At 36.6% G+C, this 19244-nt stretch overlaps 1 protein-coding gene across 2 annotated transcripts in view; it reads left to right on the top strand.

The window, feature by feature from the left end:
• Positions 1 to 304: 304 nt before the first annotated feature.
• Positions 305 to 19244, top strand: part of LOC114291961 (Metallo-hydrolase/oxidoreductase superfamily protein) — a 46001-nt gene continuing 27061 nt past the window's right edge. Inside the window, exon 1 of one of the 2 annotated variants that reach the window (XM_082887301.1) lies at positions 305 to 625. In XM_082887301.1, coding sequence (XP_082743427.1) covers positions 441 to 625 — 185 coding nt within the window. In that variant the 5' untranslated portion in view covers positions 305 to 440. The remainder of the gene's footprint in view (positions 626 to 19244) is intronic. The other variant, XM_028235844.2, reaches the window with a different exon arrangement.

Here is a 19244-nt window from a genome sequence, read left to right on the forward strand (position 1 = left end):
TAAATATTTGGGATCTTCTTTTGGAGAGATTCTTATCACCTTCGCACTGTTGTGTATTAATGATGTGTTTGTATTTTTTTTTTCTTTCTCTTTTTTATTTGGATTAATCACAAATGAGTAGGAGTTGTGTGGGTCTGAATCATTACTGAAAGATAAAATATGTTAAAAAATTGATAAAATAAAATGTTTTATATAAATTATAATTTTTTTCTTATAAAAGTCAAAAAAAATCAAAAAATATCATTCCAAACAAAATTTTTTAACCCCAAATTAAAATAATAAAAAAAAAACCAACTCACATCTCAAACAAACACTCTGTCTAATCCCTATTATATATTGTACCTCCTTTATTCCCTCTCCTTGTCCTCTCTCTCTCTCTTTCTCTCTCTCTCTCTCTCTGTACTCCGTCATCTTTGAAGACTCTTTGAAGACTTGAGAAAATGGATATCTCCAAAAATGTTGTAGAGAACAGCCAAGTTGAACCCCAATCAGCTTTGATATTCCTTGGCACAGGTAGTTCAGGCTCTGTCCCAAATGCCGTGTGCTTGATCCGGCCCTCTAATCCTCCTTGCCAAGTTTGCTTCCAGTCATTTTCTGTTCCTCCCGAGCACAACCCTAACTACAGGTAATCAAATTAATCTTATGATTTTTTTATTGAATTCTATTCAAGTTGTGAACAATTTATAATTATCTAGTTTTCAGATTTTATTGAATGAGTATTTTCCGGGCTAAATTGGATGTTTTTATAGTTAACGGTAGTTTCTTTGAAATTAAATTTGATTAAAAGTAACATTTTTGGGCTATGTTTTGATTTTTTTTTTTTAATTGTTGTCAAAAATATTTCCTATTCATATTTAATATAATATCAGCTGTGATTATGACCCCTCATATTCCCACCCCCACCACCCCCACACACACACACATGGGGGGTTGGTGAGTAGAGAAGAAAAGAAAAAAAACAATTTTGACCAATCAAAAGGCAAAGAGGGTCGTGGAGGTACCTTTGAAAGGGGTCTCAGTCTTTTTCAAATATAATATATATCTGTATGAAGTGAAAAATATTGGAGGTATATATTCAAAACAAAATTCTCTATTCAAATAATAATAACAATTACAATAGTAATAATAATAATAGAGAAAATTGTGGGACTCAAACTTAAAATCAGTAATTTATAAAGAAAACTCTTACTTTTTTATTTTATTTTTAATTATTTAAATTACACTTACATCACATGTATAAGTTGCTAGTACATATATATGCACATTATAAATATTTCTTCATCATTGCTACTGTGATACACTGTTTCTTTTGACATGAAATGGTCACTTATACCCTTAATATATAAGCCTTGAGTTCTGTGTGGAAGTGGTAAACAATTTGGTTTTGGTTTTAGTATGTAAGATATTTTAAATAGAGATAATTGTTGAAAAGTTCAAATTATAAAACATTAGGTTTAATAGATATTTTTTGTTGGTGAGAAATTTACCTTTAGTGAAATAATTTAGTGAGAAATCCTTTTATTGGTTTTGGAAGACATTTTGTTTTTAATTTTATTCCTTAATTTATCTATTAACTTTTCGTTGACTATTTATTTAAATTGATATCTATCTATTCAAATTATTTTCTATATGTTCAAATTTTTTCCCTATCTGTTTAATTTTTTTTTATCCTATATGATCTTTTCAATTCAAAATTCCTTTTTTCTGTTCAAATATCCATCCAAATAAAATCTATCTGTTAAAAAATTCTTATCTATTGAAATTATTTGTTGAATTTTTTTTAATCTGTTAAACTCATATTTGAAAACCCATTCATTTCTATTTGAAATTCACAAACTTGTTTTTTATCTGTTGAAATTCTTCAATACTAACACTCAAATATACTCTACAAATACACATCTGTGCAAAAATCAGAGCTTTTTCAATACCTATTTAGTTCACTTCAAATCCCATACCCCTTGTACTTGATGCTTCTCTTTAAACCAGATATCGAACCCAACCCACCCAAGAACCCTTTAACCCTTATGTTTGCAATTACTCTCTCTCTCTCTTCATTAACCCACCTCCATACATTGGTTTTGCGCATAAAAAAAGAAGAAAAAAAAAAAAAAAACTCAAATTTGGGACTTCTACCACACTCAGTAGAACACTACAACTAACTGTGCATCCCCAATTTTTTATCTATCCAAAATTTATCTATTCAATTGTTTTATCTACACAAATGTTCTATCTAAATTTTATCTGTATAATTTTTTTATATTTTGATACAACAATGTGCTAATTTTTTTAGATAAATAGAGAGAGAAAGAGATTTGTACATTTCAGAATACTTTCAATAGGAATTATGGATATGGAATCTTTTTGCATAAATAAATATACTTGAACAGTAACTCAAGTTCACAAAATTGACAAACCATAAAATTTAACACACACACTGAGCTCTGCAATTGCAACAATGGTGATGACCACCACTTCTCTCTATTTCGCTTCTCCAATTTCAAAACAAAAAACTTTGCAAAGCTACACACAATTTCTTCACTCTCTTCTTATATCTCCATCTCTAAAAGCTCATCTCTCGTCTCTTCTCTTCCTTTTTCTTTCGCCGACGGCGATGGTAGTAGTGGCTGCTATGTGGAGAAACACTGATGATTTTACAGCAACCAAACAACCACTGTGACCATATCGGAGTCACAATGGTGGTTGATCTAGATCTAGATCTAGAAGCGAAGGCAAAACATGGAGAAACACTAATGATTTCACAGTAACCAAATAACCAGTTGTAACACGTGCCCGCGGAGGGGGACCTCATTACAGCTCAGACTCTAGATTTGTGTCACGGTTCTAAATCTGAACCAAAGAGTCCAAATCCGGCAAATCGTTTTGAGAAAACAGATTTTGAAAGAAGTGTCAAACATGGACTGCTTTGCCAGATACAGAGTCGCATTTATTTTGGGAGAATTTAGGAAACCTTGACTCGGTGCCAAAGGCCACGTGTCCGTCATCACCAAAGTTGCCTCGGCTCGGGAACTTGGGTACGATTGGGGAAGGTCAGCTATGAGCACCCCCTCTCGCCCGATCCGAAGATCGGCCTCTACTAACCATGATATCCAGTTTTGACAACGTTATGTGTTCTTATTCCGGTTTTTAGCCTAGAATTACTATGTTATGCGCACAGCAAACAAGTATAGACCAAATCGCTTAAATTGGAACGAAACATAGCATGTTTGTTTTGAAAATGGTTTGCTACTCGCAAGTAGGCTAAAATGCAGGTTTTGCCACCCTCAAGTGGGCTTTAGAAAAGATGATTTTTCCACTATATAGTGGGCTTAAAACTCACAGTTTTAATGCATTATTCCAATTTAGGTAATTTAACCTCCATCCATAGGCATTCAAGAAGTTATATCACATAAGCAGCTAGCCTCATGGTAATCATGCTATCATGGCAACATTCACACGCATGCGATATGCTAAAGCATAAAAGCTTACCTAGTACTCCGAGCCAAAACAGGAACTAGTCAGTAATCATATGCATGATCCTAGTTCATGTTTAAAAATGGCTAATGCAACACATGCAAAGATGCAATCTAAACAGGTTCGACTATCCTAAAGATGGCATGTGAAATGCTGCAACTAACAAGTTCTCAACTTGGAATTGAAATACAAGTGCAGTTAGCATGATGTGCCGAGCCCGGTGCATGTAAGACAGATGTATGGATGCACGCATGCTATCATACTGTTATGCTAATTTAAATATGCCCTAGTCTACCATCATAAGCGGGTAAATAAAAGGGAGAAAGAAGTGGGGGTTGGAAGACATGCACACACGCACCCACACTTATTACAAGTTTGCCCTCGCTCGGAGGGACCAAAAGAATAATACAGTCCGAATAATAAATCGACTATCCTAGCTAATTAATTATTACAGACCCTTAATTAATTAACAAAATAAATGCAGCAAGAAGGTGGCCGCAGCCCTGCCTTGGGATGCGTGAGTGATGCATGCTCGGATCCGCCTTGCCCGGAAAGCCCGTACCATAACACTGCCACCTCTGTTTATACTGCCCTGTCTCTCTGAAAATTGCCAAAACTCCAGGACAGGTTCCTTGCATGTTGCAGAGCACCACCGGCTAGGGGAAATTCCCACCGGCAGTTCACAACTTCCATCGGCTGTTTATTGGGTCACCGGCATTTCAAAAAGTGCCGGTCGGCACTAAATTCTGCCGGTCGGCGGAAGCTCCCTGCAGAAGACAGTTTTGACAACAACAGAGAATAGACAGCATATGGCATAGGATTTCAGGCACATGTATGCATGGACACACTCCCTATCATGTAATGGACTCAAGGGAACATGGCCCTCGACCCTCGGGCCATCAATCACGCATTTCGATGCATGATGGCCAAAGAGTCAAGTATGCATTTCAATGTCAAATGCAATGCACACAAAACATACAAGGGACCCAACCTCAATCATGGTTGGTCAAGAGGCGAGGCAATGCACAACAATGCACATGCGACCTAAGCATGCAAGCAAACATACAAACATGCAATATAACTACATGGCACACACAATGCTAACAACATAACATGGACTACGTATTGAAACATGGCATACACAATGCAAGATGGACTTACACCAATGTGAGTGGACCTCAGCCGCACCCACATCAGTGGCCATTAGATGAAAATGAGATTCTCGAAGTACGTGCACTCGTGCACGCAAATCGAGGACCGACCCTAAGGCACCAAATGCCACTCTAACAAGACATGACAAGATGAAATGCTAGCATGCAAATTTTAGAAGCTAAACATGACCCGAAACAGCCCCGAATCATGGCAAAATGGCACCCGATGCATGACATACGACCCGAAATGAAAAATTAGGCATACGCAATGGCCTACAGCTATACAAAGCATACATTATTTGATCATGACATGTGAAGACAGATTCAAGGCAGCCCCAAAACAAGCATTTTTGCAGTTTTAAACAAGGCCAAACAGCAAACACACATAGGGAAAAACTAGCATGCAAAAATGGCCCTAAATGTGAGATAAAGAAGCAACTCACAGCTGCTGACCCCAAACAGGTTAGGGCCCTTCAACAACATTGAAGAGGGGCCCAAAATATGACATTTTACAGAACTGTAAAAACCCCAAAGACAAACATAGGTATGGCTAAGCTCTTATGCAAGAATTGGACCGAAAAATGGACAAAGAAGCGAGTGGTAGATGCAAAGCCCAAACAGAAAAAGACTCTTCTACAACACTGAAGAGGGGCCAAGAATATGACTATTTACAGTTTATGGAAGCCCCAAAAACAGTATATAAATACACTCAAAATGTCATGCAAGATGAGGCTCAAAAGAGGCTATAACACAAAGTATACAAAATATTCAACAAACAGCCAAAGACCCTTAATGAAACATGAAGAATGGGTCAAAATGAGGCTGTTTTGAGTTCGGACCTCAGCCCAAAAACAGCAACATCAGGGGCTGCCAAGGCATGCAAAAATGGGACCAAAAAGAGAGTATAAAGGCAAGTATAACATGGAGGTTCCGAACAGTGATGAGCCCTTCCTCAATGTTGAAGAAGGGCTCAAAATAAGCCTATCTACAGTTTATGACATGCCCCAAAACAGATTACACATAGGCCAAAAATAGCATACAAGATTAGGGTCTAAAGGAGAGATAAAGAAGGAAGTGCTAGCTACTGTCCTCAAACAGCAAGAGGTCATCAATCAAACATGAAGATGACCTCAAAATATAATAATTTACAGTTTGGGTCGGAGCCCAAAAATGCAAGCAACTATGGCTTAGATATGAAGCAAGAAAATACTAGAAAATGGAAGAGGAGGACTCACCCTTGAAGACCAGCAAACCAGCACCTCTTGGACCAAGTTTAGGTGCTCCTAAGCTCTGAAGAACAGCCTCAAGTTGCTGCAATGGAGTAAGGATGCATTGTGCTATGAGTTGATGAAGAAATGGCCCAAGAACAAAGGTGTTTGATGGTTGAATGGGAGAGATAGAGGGAGATATATGGAGGGATGTATGTATCAATCCCAGCTGGTTTTTCTAACCTAGTATAAGGAAGAAGAGAGCTTCCTTTATAGAGCCAAGGGAGTAAGACTTCTCTTAGAAGCTTCAAAACCAAGAGCCAAGATCCTCCATACACGTGTATGGAGGATCCAGTCTGTGCCCTCCAGCTGGCACAGCTGGCATCCATTCAATCTGTAGAATACTCCGGAAGGTCGTCGGCTAGCAAAATTGGTCGGTCGGCTACTTTAACCTGCCGGTCAGCAATCTATTTGGCCGGTCGGCCATCTGTTCTGGCCGGTCGGCCATCTACTTGGCCGGTCGGCATAATGTTTGGCCGGCCGGCAGGAAAAATCTGCTCTGCAGGTCCAACTTCAAACGGGCATAACTTCTTCATATGAACTCCTTTTCAGGTCAATCTTGTGTCCAAATTGAAGTCCCGGAAGTAAGATTTCCAATGGCACCAGCCTTGCATCAAAATTCCAACTTTGAAAAAAGTTATGCTTGTTTTGGTGAAGGCTGCTCAGTTTCGGTCCAACCGGGATGATGCCCAACTTCAACCAATCATATCTCCCCCCTCCGGTCTCGGATTTAAGAGATTCTTGAGTGCAAAATGAAGCCCCGGAAGTCTTCTTTCCAACAGTGGTGACCTCATAACTAAACTCCAAGTGTACAGATAGATAAGCCCGATTCAGCGAGGGCTGCTCGACTCGCTTCTACCCGGATTCATGCCGAACTTCTCCCAAACTAGTTTTCTCCTCTCCTTTCCTCTCTTCTTCAACTCCAAACCCCTAAACAAAGTGTTTTGAAGGATTTGCCTCTCTCCTTGCCGAAGAAACTGAACATTTTCCCTGCACACCTTTCTCCGCCAAGCAAAACATCAGTGGTGCCCAAGTCTTAAGGGCGGTCAAAAATGGGGTGTCTACACCAGTGATCTATAAAATTCACAAAAATCAATTTAGAAATTCATGCCTTGGAGAAACACTGATAATTTCATAGCAACTAAACAAGTAATGATCTAAAAAATTCACAAAAAAACAACATTCGAAATTGATGGCAATGCGAGCATATTGATAGAGAAAAAGAAAAAATGTATTGATTTTGATGAAATCTTCTTGCCAATTGTAAAAATGACATCCATTCGAGTAGTTTTGGGACTAGCGGCCAATTTGAATTTGGAACTTGAACAAATGGATATGAAGACGACATTTCTCCATGGTAATTCGGAGGAACAAATTTACATGGAGCAACCAGAAAGTTTTGAAGTAAAAGGGAAAGAAAACTTAGTTTGCAGATTAAAGAAGAGTCTCTACGGCCCCAAACAAGCACCGAGACAATGGTACAAGAAGTTTGACTCATTCATGGTGGGTCATGCGTACAAGAGAACTACTGCAAACCAGTGTGTATATGTAAGGGAATTTCCCGGTGGAAACTTCATCATATGCATACTTTCTGTTGATAACATGCTAATTGTTGGATAGGATGCCACAGTAATTAGATCACTGAAGAAGGACTTATCACAGTCTTTTGACATGAAGAACCTAGGCCCTGCACAATAAATTTTGGGCATGAAAATTATGCATGACAGGAAAACCAAGAAGTTGTGGTTGTCATATGAGAAGTACGTTGAACGGGTACTTGTAAAGTTTAATATGAAAGATGCCAAGCCAGTCAGTACTCTGCTGGCTAATCATTTCAAGCTGAGCAAGAGTTCTTCTCTCTCTTCTACAAAAGAAAGAGAAGAGATGAAAGCAATTCCCTACTCATCCGCTGCAGGGAGTTTGATGTATGCAATGGTATCTACCCGACAAAGTTTTGCTCGTACTGTTGGAATTATAAGCAGATTTCTTTCCAATCCAGGGAAAGAACATTGAGAAGTAGTCAAGTAGATTCTGAGGTACCTTAAGGGTACATCTAAAGAGAAGAGATGAAAGCAATTCCCTACTTATCCGCTGTAGGGAGTTTGATGTATGCAATGGTATCCACCCGACAAGGTTTTGCTCATACTGTTGGAGTTGTAAGCAGATTTCTTTCCAATCCAGGGAAAGAGCATTGAGAAGTAGTCAAGTAGATTCTGAGGTACCTTAAGGGTACATCTAAAATGTGTCTGTGCTTTGGAGAAGAAAAACAAATCTTGGAAGGTTATACAGATTCAGGTATGAAAGGTGATCTTGATGGTAGAAAATCTACATCAGGATTTCTATTTACTTTTGCAGGGGGAGCTGTGTCTTGGCAATCCAAGCTGCAGAAGTGTATTGCTTTATCCACAACCGAGGTAAAATATATTGCTGCAGCAGAAGATGGGAAATAGATGTTGTGGTTGAAGCGATTTCTCCCAGAACTAGGACTAAAGCAAGAGAAGTTCATGGTACATTGTGATAGCTAGAGTGCTATAGACCTGAGCAAGAATTCTATATACCATTTTCGCACAAAGCACATTGATGTTCGGTATCGTTGGATATGCCAAGTGATGGAGAAGCAGTTATTGGAATTGGTCAAGATCCACACAGATAAGAATCCAGCCAACATGCTTACAAATGTAGTCTCGAGAGACAAACTCGAAGTATGCAGGGACATTTCTTGAATGGACTCTCAGTAAGGATCCTACTCCTCATGGGTATGGAGGGGGAGAATTGTTGAGTATCCACACCATGAGGCAAGAATGGAGGCTGCAGAGTTTGGGCTACAGATTTTCTTTCCAACCTAGGGTGGCTATGTTATTAACTTTGGTAATTGGTTGTTGGCAAGCAGAGGTTGGCAATAGTAATTGGTTGTTGGCAAGCAGCTCTCCTGTTTATGTAGAAATTGGAGAAGAGCTGTGAGTTGAATATATCAATCAGAGGGTGAAGAAAAAGAGAGAGAGTTGTGAGAAGCGTATGAGTGCTCTGAGTTGAGTAGAAAGAGTGAGATACTCTTCCTCCTCCTTTGTTTTGTATTTTTGCTCTGTTGTAGTATTGGGCCAAACCACGTAAATGTTTGTGTCTCAGCTGTGTGTGATTGTTTGTAGACCATTTGCTGTGTGTGTTTAATCCTAACAAATCACTGCTGTCCCTTCCCCTCTCACACCTGCTGTTGTTGGAGGTCCTTCTTTCCCATCACACTGCCACCGCTCATTTTTTTTTCTCTTCTTCTTCATTTTATATATACATACACATATATCTACATACACATATATCTACATACACATATATCTACATATATAATCAAACAATGAGATTAATGGTGTCTACTCATGTAGGCAGCAAATGATTCATGTTTATTTTGAAACATCACAACTATTGGCAGTAGTAGTTGTGATTCATATTCATGTTCTCAAGGCTTCACATTTTTTAAAGTAGTAGTATTTATATATTTCTAAAGTTCAAATTAAAAACAATTCTTAAACAAGAAAACTCTAATAAATTAGGAAAGTGGCTTAAAAATTAATGCAAAAATTATAAATTAGTAGTGTTTTGACAAAATATTTACCTATTAATGAAAATTTTTAAAATTTTAATTACTAATAGTTTTTTTTTTTTTTTTGGATTAATTCAAAATAACAACAACAGACAGAGTACAAGAGGGCAACTAGTGCCTCTCACAGGAAATGTTAACCTTGTTTGCAACAAGCAAACTTACAAGTTGATTAGGCGGGTCTTCAAAGACAATTGAAGGGTCTTGGTTAATTATATCCATGTTGGCAAGAGTGTCAGCACATGCATTTCCTTCGCGTCGGATATGGTTGAGAGAGCAATCACAATGTTCCATAAGGAACTTAGTGCTCTTTGGGGAAAGTTGAGGCAAGTCTCTCATTTGATTAAATTAATCAATTGTTCCGAATTAGATTCGATGATGACTTTCTTCAAGCCTTTCTCGAAGATGATAGTCAGACCTCTGTATACACCCTATAATTATGCTTCCTCGCTAGTTGTTTCTAAGTTGCCATGAAAACCAATTAGCCATGCACCTCTAGCATCTTGAAGCAAGCCCTTAAAACAAGCAGGACTCGAGTTTCCTTTTGAGTAACCATTTGTATTGAGCTTGATAGCACTTGTAGGGGACAACACCAATGAGTTAGTTTGTTAATAAATAATCCAGTAATAGGGTTAGAGTGAAAAGCCTTATGAATTTCATTTGCTTGCTGGAAGATGAGTCTAGTTGCTTCTTGAATATTGCAATCCTCTTGGAAAAACACCACATTATTTCTAATCTTCCAAATCCTCCATAGGGCAACGATGAAGATTGTGCTCCAGTAGATATTGTTTTGCTCCAATTTCTTACTTTGAAGGTTGGTTTGTAACCATTGATTGATGGTCATACTAGACTTATGATGGCACCAATTAGCACTTCTAACAACTTTCCAAATTTTGTTGAAAATAGGGTACTTATGGAATAGATGAGAGATGTCTCTACATTGAAAATTGCATGTTGGACAAATGTTCGTATTCGTAAGACCTCGAATAACTCTTTAGTGGTTGGTAAGAATCTTCCCATACATAAGTTACCAAATAAAACTCTTCAATTCCTACAGACTTTTAATTTTCCAAATTTAGACCTATTGATATAAAGTATCCGAATATTCCTGCTCAGTAATCACACCATCAGCAGCTTTAGTTGAAACTTTTCTATTAGATGAATTCTTCCAAGTAGGGGATGTTACTCACAATAACAAACCTAGGAATGTGAATTGTAAAATACTATGGACCCCAAATAAATTAGAAATTTTTATGGGTCAGTCCTATTTTCAATGGTTATTACCCAACAGGTCCTTAATATAATTTTTTTTTTACATATAAGTCCTGAACATTTTTATTTATTCCATTTTTACCCTTATGTTGTTATACTCAGATCTAGAGATGGAAAAAAAAAAAAAAACTCTCTCTCTAGATTTACGAATCCAAATCTAGAAAGAGAGAGAGAGAATCCGCCATGAATGGTTGGCAAAGAAGAGAGAGAGAGAGAGAGAAAGAGAGAGAGAGCATATCTACGCCATGAATGGTCAGCGGAGAAGAAAGAGAGAGAATCCGCCACCATCTTCTTGCCGTTGAGATCGATCACGAAGAGCTTCATGATTCGATCAAAGACTTTCTTGGATGATGATGATGGTGAGGATGATGAAGCAGATGATCGGGTGATTATGGCTTTGGATGAGAGAGAAAGTGAAGGGTTTTGTTAGAAATGGTTGGAAAAATTCTGGGTAAAATCAGAATTTTTTCCTAAGTTTGGTCTATTTTTAATATGGGCCTCGTGCATCGATTTTTGCGGGTCAAAGTGGAAACGCGTTCTATGCCGCGTTGTGATTCACGTAGTATATTTGGTTGCTCAAAACCATTATCGGGTGAATGAAAAATTGAAGCCAAAGTGTGTTCCATGGAAATGGAGTTCTTGGTAGAAATTTCTTAAGGTTTGGAAATTGGCTTGTCCCACATTGGTTTGGTGGGAAGTTTTGAATGGGTTTATATAGCTTGGAATTATAAATTGGGAGGGCCCCAAGGGGCACCCCAAGTTTGTAGAAGGGAGAAGTTATGGGCAAAATGGACTAGACCCATTGGACCCAAAAATCACCACATCCGCGCGTGCCGCCGCCGCTGTCCGCCCGGTCGGTCGGGCTGGACCTGGGCGCGAGTGTGTGGTTGGGTTGGGCTTGTCTGACCCAATACTAATCTTTTTGGGCAAAAAACATTTGAATTTTTGGTAAATAAATTCTGTTTGAAATCAAGTTATTTTGCACCTTGTAACAACCCTCGTCACTGTTTACTGATTAACCACTGATTGCCGTTAAACTGAACTGATTATGACTGATAAGTGAACTGAATAAACTACTGAACTGACTGACTGAAATTGAAACTGAATTGACTAAGTATATCTGTTCAATTGTATGTCTATCTGTTTGATTGTTTGATTATTTGTTTGTGTTCTATGTTTAAATTGCAAATTGAAGGCCTTATCGGCGGCCGAACTGGAAACCGGTTAGTGTTTTATGATCATCGTAATTTACGTGATTTTATGGTATAATTATCTGAAAACTGGTTAGGTATGACTAAATTAGGTTAAAATGAGTTAAATTGCATAGTTGGCCTTATTTACCATTTTGCCACTTAAGTGGCCCACTCTTGAACCTTTTTGATCTTCTCATACACTCAAACAAAACATTTCTTCTTCCATTTCTTGCACACAACCGACCTTAGAGAGAGAGAGAAGCTAGAAGAGTTGATTTCAACTTGTTTCATTGTGAATTGGCTTGAATCTTGGTAGAATTGAAGGTTGATAGCAACATTGACCCATAATCCAAGGCCTAAGGTAGATCATTGACCTTCTTTATTGTGTATTTGAACTTATTCTTGCATAATTCTTGAGCCTTTAGTGATTTAAGGCATGAATTGGTTCATTAATGTTGAATTGGAACTCATTCCATGTATGCATGCTTGAATTGTTGAATTTGAGTTGATTCCATGGAGAATTGTCTCATGCATGCTCATGGCTATGTTAAGTCCATGTTTTCATCTTGTTTTTGGAACAATTGGCTCCTTAGAGCATCAAATTGAAGCTTTGAAATGGTTTTAATCCATGCATGTTTGCATGTTCTCCATATTCATGAAATTGGTTTCGAATTGAGTTTGTTTGAAACACCCTTGGGGTTTGATTTTGCAAATTGAGCTTTGAATCATGTTAAAGTATGAGTTTTGATGTGTTTTATGGAAAATTGGCCCAAGAGGATCGAAATTTATGGTTTAAAACTTGGTTTTGAGCTTGAGGTTCAAATCTGGAATTTCCAGAATTTGGACTCACGCTCGAGCGGGGTGACTGGCGCTCGAGTGTGGAAATCGTGCTCCCAGCATTTTGTTCTGTTTTGAAGTCCGCTCGAGCGGAATAATTGACGCTCGAGCGGGACATTGTGTCTCATGCTCGAGCGGGTGTCGAGCGCCGAATCGAGCGTGATTTTCGCCTATCCAGCACTTTTGACTGTTTTGCAGAATGCTCGAGCGGGTAAGTCTACGCTCAAGCGGAAACCTTTGTCTACATGTCCACTCGAGCGGATGAACATACGTTCGAGCGTGACCCCTGTTTTCTGAAACTTCCGAAAATGCTTTTCAAGTGCATCTTTGCATCCTCATCTCATCCTAGGCATTCTTAGGCCTAGTTTAAGGCATCTTAATGAGGATATAGATGTAGAACCACACCGAGGCATATTAGGGATTACGTTAATATCCTTCCAAACTGTGTAGCTTAGTGTGTGTTTAATCTATAAACTGTGTAGGGTTGACGACTGAGGACGCGTTCTAGCCTTACCGTAGCCCAGAACTCTGTGAGTAACAACTGTGTAAAGATATGTTCAAAATGATTATCTTCTGAACAACTGAACTGTACTGCTTTCTGAACTGACTACTGTTAACTGAATGAATATATGTCCTATATTCTGAACTGTATTGTGGCATCCTTAGCACCTACTGTTTACTGATACTGTTACAGAGATCTCTGTCGGTTCCCTCGTTGGAACCACTACTGTTACTGACTGATGGCCATCATTTACTGCTCGGTCTTTTTAAGACCTACTATTTACTGTACTGTTATGCTAATGGATGTACCACATATGACTGTATCGACTGAACGATTGAAATACTGATTTAATGAACTGTTTTCATTACTGTAAGGACATTCATTCTTAACCCCTTTACGCATTGTGTTATTCACTGGGCTTTAGCTCACTGCTCATATATATATGTAGGTGTGCAGGCACCAGACCGCAGCTAGAAGCGTCGGGGTAAACTCCAGTTTTGTCAAGCCAACCGTTGTGCCTCACTGCGAGGTTCCGAGCTTGTCAAGCTACGGCTTAGGGGTGTTTTTAAATTCCCCGTCTGTCTCTGTATCTGTCCTGTTCGACTGTATAGACTGTTACCGTACTGTTTAATAGGGATTAGGTCCTTGACTGAATGATTGTTTATATGTACATGCTGTTTTGTCTGACGGTATATATTTGAATGAAAAGTCTTTTTGGCATACAGACTGTCACAGCTCATTGGACATTGTTTATTTACTGTATTGGCTTCCGCCAGCCCCTGTACTCTGTATTACTGTTAAACAGGCCTTCGGTAATCTCGGATTACTGGCCGGTTACGATGCTAAACCCATAGGGGCGGGTTTGGGTCATGACACACCTCTTCAAATTTTGTACAGATTAATTCAAATCTGTCCAGTTTTCCTGTACAGAATTTATCTGTCCGAAACCTGTGCCACAGATTCGGTTTTTGTTCAAAATTCAAAACCGAACAATTTGAATGTGTTTAAACAATGCCGAACAGGTACTGTATCTGTTCAAAACAGATTGCTACATATTGGATTCAAATTGAAAAGCTATCAATCCATCTATAAATAGATAGCCCTCATTTGATGATTCTTTCACTGATTTCGTCCAAAATAATTCTGCATCTATTCTCTTCATATTGCTGCATTATTTTCTTGTGAGAGAGAGTATAAACACTTAGTGTGTTCGTCGTACGGAAAATTTGTAGTGCTGCTATTTTTCATTGATTGATCATTTTATCCTGGGAGATAGACTTCCATATTCTGAAAGCACCGTGGAGAGGACGAATCTATCTTAAAGACACACGTCGAACACTGGACTTGATCACATTATTTTTCAAGAATAATCAAGTAAGTTATTTATTTATTTTCGGTGTTTTTATTATTTATTTAAATCAAATTTTAATTTTGTTTTTGTAACAAAATAAAATCTGTTTTTATTTATTTATGTTTATTTCTAGTTTGATTTTTTGTAATCAAACAAATTCTCTTTTTTTCTTTATTTCTTTTATATTATAGTTGTTGTTAAGTACACAACAAAATTTAATTCATTTAAATACAGGAAAGATTGTCCAACAATCTTAAGACATAAATTAATTTTTTGTATCTTTATTGTATTTAATTTTCTGTGTTTTCACAAAGTGATATTCTGGTTGAAAAATACAAATAGTATTTATAAACTATTTGATAGATAGTAGTAATATATTGTCTATTTTCTTTAACAACTAGTAGTAATATACTGGTGTCATTAACAATTGCAGAATTAGATGTTGCAGAAAATTATTGTGGTATTTTATTTTCTAGTTTTAGTAACAAGGAAAATAAAATTATTTTATGTTATAATTTATTTTCCGGTTTTAGTAACTAGAAAATTAATTTTGATTTTCAGAAATAATTTTTGAGTTTTCTTTAATTAAAATTCTTGCCTCTTTTATTTTTACAAAATTAAATTCTGTATTTATGGTTTAATTTTTTGTATAGTCATGTAACTTTGTGTCTCGGTCACAATCTGTAAATTTTGTATGTGACTTACGGTTTTGTTTTGAAGGTCACTTAATTTATTGAACCCTTTGTGAAAGGGTGTTAGTTCTTTTGACCTTATCACAGTTCTTCGTGAGTATACATGGAAGAATTTGATTCTGGAGTAAAATATTAGTTTTACAAACTAATTTCATTTTTATTACGAAGAAACCTTTTTGGCAAGTTTATTTTCTTTATTGGTTTTCTGAATCATTTTTTAATTTCTATGTGTGGATCCGTAATCGTGAATAGTTTTTGCACATGAGTCGGAAAATATATATATATATATTCACAAGAACATTTTAATGTATATATATAATTAGTTTATTTGTGTACAAATCAAACTGGTTAAATCAATGTATGTTTTGTCGTTTTTTGAGTTTAAAGTTTAAAACGTGCTGGTTTACTTACGTTGGATTTTATTTATGGGTTGAGAATCTTTTTATCTCTTGATGCAAGTTATTGGATCATGCATGATAAATTTATTTTGTAAATTTATTCTTTTATTTGATGCGTTTGATATACATGTATTGATATCAACTCAAGTTATTTCTTAAAAATAATTTCATGTGGTTCGGAATGATAAATTGATATGTTGACTTTGTACATAAGCAGATTAATTTGAGTATTTCTAACCAATTTTGAATGGGTGTTTAAACACCAAAGAAATTTAAACATGAAGATTTAAGTAGTTATATCGTTTCATTTTATTGGAAGTAAATTTAAGAAATCTTTTATGTTGATTATTAGTTTGTTTTGATTTTGTGACATAAGATGTCGTTAATTATTATTTTACTTGCGTAGTAGAATTTGTTAAACTATAAACCATTATATTAATCTAGGAGTGTATCTCTTGCATTAGATGAGATAATTTAATTTTCTTTTGTCACAAATATTTTTGTGACAGTGACACTTATTCGTAAATGAGTTGCAAGAATATATACAATCAAATGGGTTTTTTGAATTGTTTGATTCTTAAGCAAAATCTTTATGTGGATATGATTTTGTCAAAACATTAATTCTGATTTGTGTAGTCATAATTATTTTGGATTTTTCATGAATTTGATTTGAAATTTATGAATCAAGCACACCATAGTCAACAAATGATGGGTGTTATATTCTGATTTATATTAGAAGTGATGGGGGTGGTGAATATGATGCACCATTAAATGAATTTTGTGCACAACATGGCATTATTCACCAAACTACAACACCCTATTCTCCACAGCAAAATGAAATTGCTGAAAGGAATAATAGAACCCTAAAAGAAATGATGAATGCCATGTTACTAAGTTCAGGCTTACCACAGAACTTATAGGGGGAATCAATAGTGTCTGCTAATTATGTTCTTAACAGAATACCCCACAAGAAAACTAACAGCACTCCTTATGAATTGTAGAAAGGTCGACCACCTTCCTACAAATACTTAAAAGTGTGGGGGTGTTTGGCAAAAGTTGAAATTTCTGTTCCTAAAAAAACTAAAATTGGACCAAAAACAGTAGATTGTGTGTTTATTAGTTATGCTCAGAATAGTAGTGCATATCGGTTTCTAACTTATAAATTATACATACCTGATATAAATGTGAACACTATTATAGAGTCAAGGAATGCTGTGTTTTTTGAACATCTCTTTCCTTACAAGAAAGGACAGGAATTAAGTTCACAGAAAATAACTTATGATTGTACACAAAGTCAAGAGACTAATGACAATCAAACACAATAGATTAGTAATGGTTTCGACCAACAGGATTTAACTGATGATGAACCAAGACAAAGTAAGAGAGCGAGAACATCAAAATCCTTTGGTCCAGATTACCTAACATACCTGTTAGAAAATGAATCTTAAACCTTTAAGGCAGCAATGACAGGTCTTGTAGCACCTTTGTGGAAAGAGGCTGTTAATAATGAATTTGAATCCATTATGCAAAATCATACTTGGGAATTGGTGGATCTTCCACCAGGTTCTAAACCTCTTGGATATAAATGGATATTCAAGAGAAAAATGAAAGCAGATAGTTCAATTGACAAGTATAAAGCAAGACTTGTAGTTAAAGGTTACAGACAAAAGGAAGGTCTGGACTATTTTGACACATATTCCCCTGTGATAAGAATAAAATCCATCTGCATGCTTATTACCATAGCAGCGTTGTTTAATATAGAAATATATCAAATGGATGTTAAAACAGCTTTCTTAAACGGTGATCTAAATGAAGAGATCTATTTGGAGCAACCCGAAGGGTGTGTAGTACTGGGGTAAGAAAAGAAAGTTTGTCGGCTTGTAAAATCTCTTTATGGATTAAAACAAGCACCTAAGCAATGGCATGAAAAATTTGATCATGCAATGCTTACTAATGGGTTTAAGATAAATGAATGTGACAAATGCGTCTATGTTAAAAACACTAACCAAGAATATGTCATAGTTTGTCTTTATATAGATGACATACTTATCATTAGAAGCAGTCAAAACATGGTCAAATCAACTAAGCAAATGCTTAACAAAAGATTTGATATGAAAGATATGGGGGTTGCAAATGTTATCTTAGGAATGAAAATTATCAAAACATCTGACGGATATGCATTATCTCAATCACATTATATTGAGAAAATTCTTAGTAAATTTATCAAGGATGATATGAATGTAGCAAGAACACCTGTAGACATTAGTCTTTATTTATTGAAAAATAAAGGTGATGCGGTGTCTCAGTTAAAATACTCCCAAATCATTGGAAGCTTAATGTACCTAATGAATTGTACTCGTCCTAATATAACTTATGCTATCAATAAATTAAGTAGGTACACAAGTAACTCCGGAGAAAACCATTGGAAGGCGATCATTCAGGTTCTTAGATATCTAAGATTCACCTGTGATCATGGTTTGAATTTTACTCGATATCCAGCAGTACTCGAAAGTTATTGTGATGCAAATTGGATATTGGATACTAAAGATTCAAAATCCACAAGTGGATATGTCTTTACTCTGGGAGACGCTGCTGCTTCTTGGAAATCTATGAAACAAACATGCATCGCACGATCCACAATAGAATCCAAGTTCATTGCTTTAGACAAAATAGGAGAAGAGGCAGAATGGCTTCGTCATTTCTTAGAAGACATTCCAATGTGGCCAAAACCTGTGCCAGCTATTTGCATTCATTGTGATAGTGAATTTGCAATAGGCAGGGCACAAAATCATATGTATAACAGTAAGTCACGACATATTCATCGTCGACATAATACCGTAAGGCAATTGTTGTCAAAATGGAATAATCTCAATAGATTATATAAAATCTAAAGAGAATATTGCGGATCCGTTAACAAAATGTTTGACAAAAGAGCAAGTGTATAGTTCATCGAAGGGGATGGGATTAAAGCCTATTACATAAGAGTCATCATAATGGTAACCCTACTTATATAACTGGAGATTCCAAGAACTAAGTTCAAAGGGACAACTAAGTTATGTGTGGCTCGCCAGAAATCACCAAGGGATTAAAATTCCCTACCCATTCCTATGGTGAGAGTGATATCTGCAACATGTGTTGTCTGCAGGGGTATAAGGATAAGCTTTGCTTTTAATGATTACTTATATCTTGATTTAGGCATAAAAATCAAGACGAGTATAAGGAGATACTCACAATAAGAATCACCTATATGGGTGTTGAACTGGGGCCGGTTTTATGAGAAGGAAGAGGCTAAATTCTCTAGAAACACTCATGAAAATCAGAAGCGTTCAAGGCCAAAATGAACACAACAATGAGAACCACGATGTGTTAGAAGATATTTTGTGTGAAATCTATTGTCTTGGCTTACACAAACAGCTAAACAATTCAAGGCATCCCGTGCATAGGTTAGCTAGTAAGTCCGATAGGTTATCACTAGGGAAGGTTCAAGGCCGAAAGCTACCTATGCTGATGCAAGATA

Source organism: Camellia sinensis, chromosome 9 (genome assembly GCF_055761805.1).
Source record: "Camellia sinensis isolate YWXY chromosome 9, ASM5576180v1, whole genome shotgun sequence".
NCBI classification, from domain to species: Eukaryota; Viridiplantae; Streptophyta; class Magnoliopsida; order Ericales; family Theaceae; genus Camellia; species Camellia sinensis.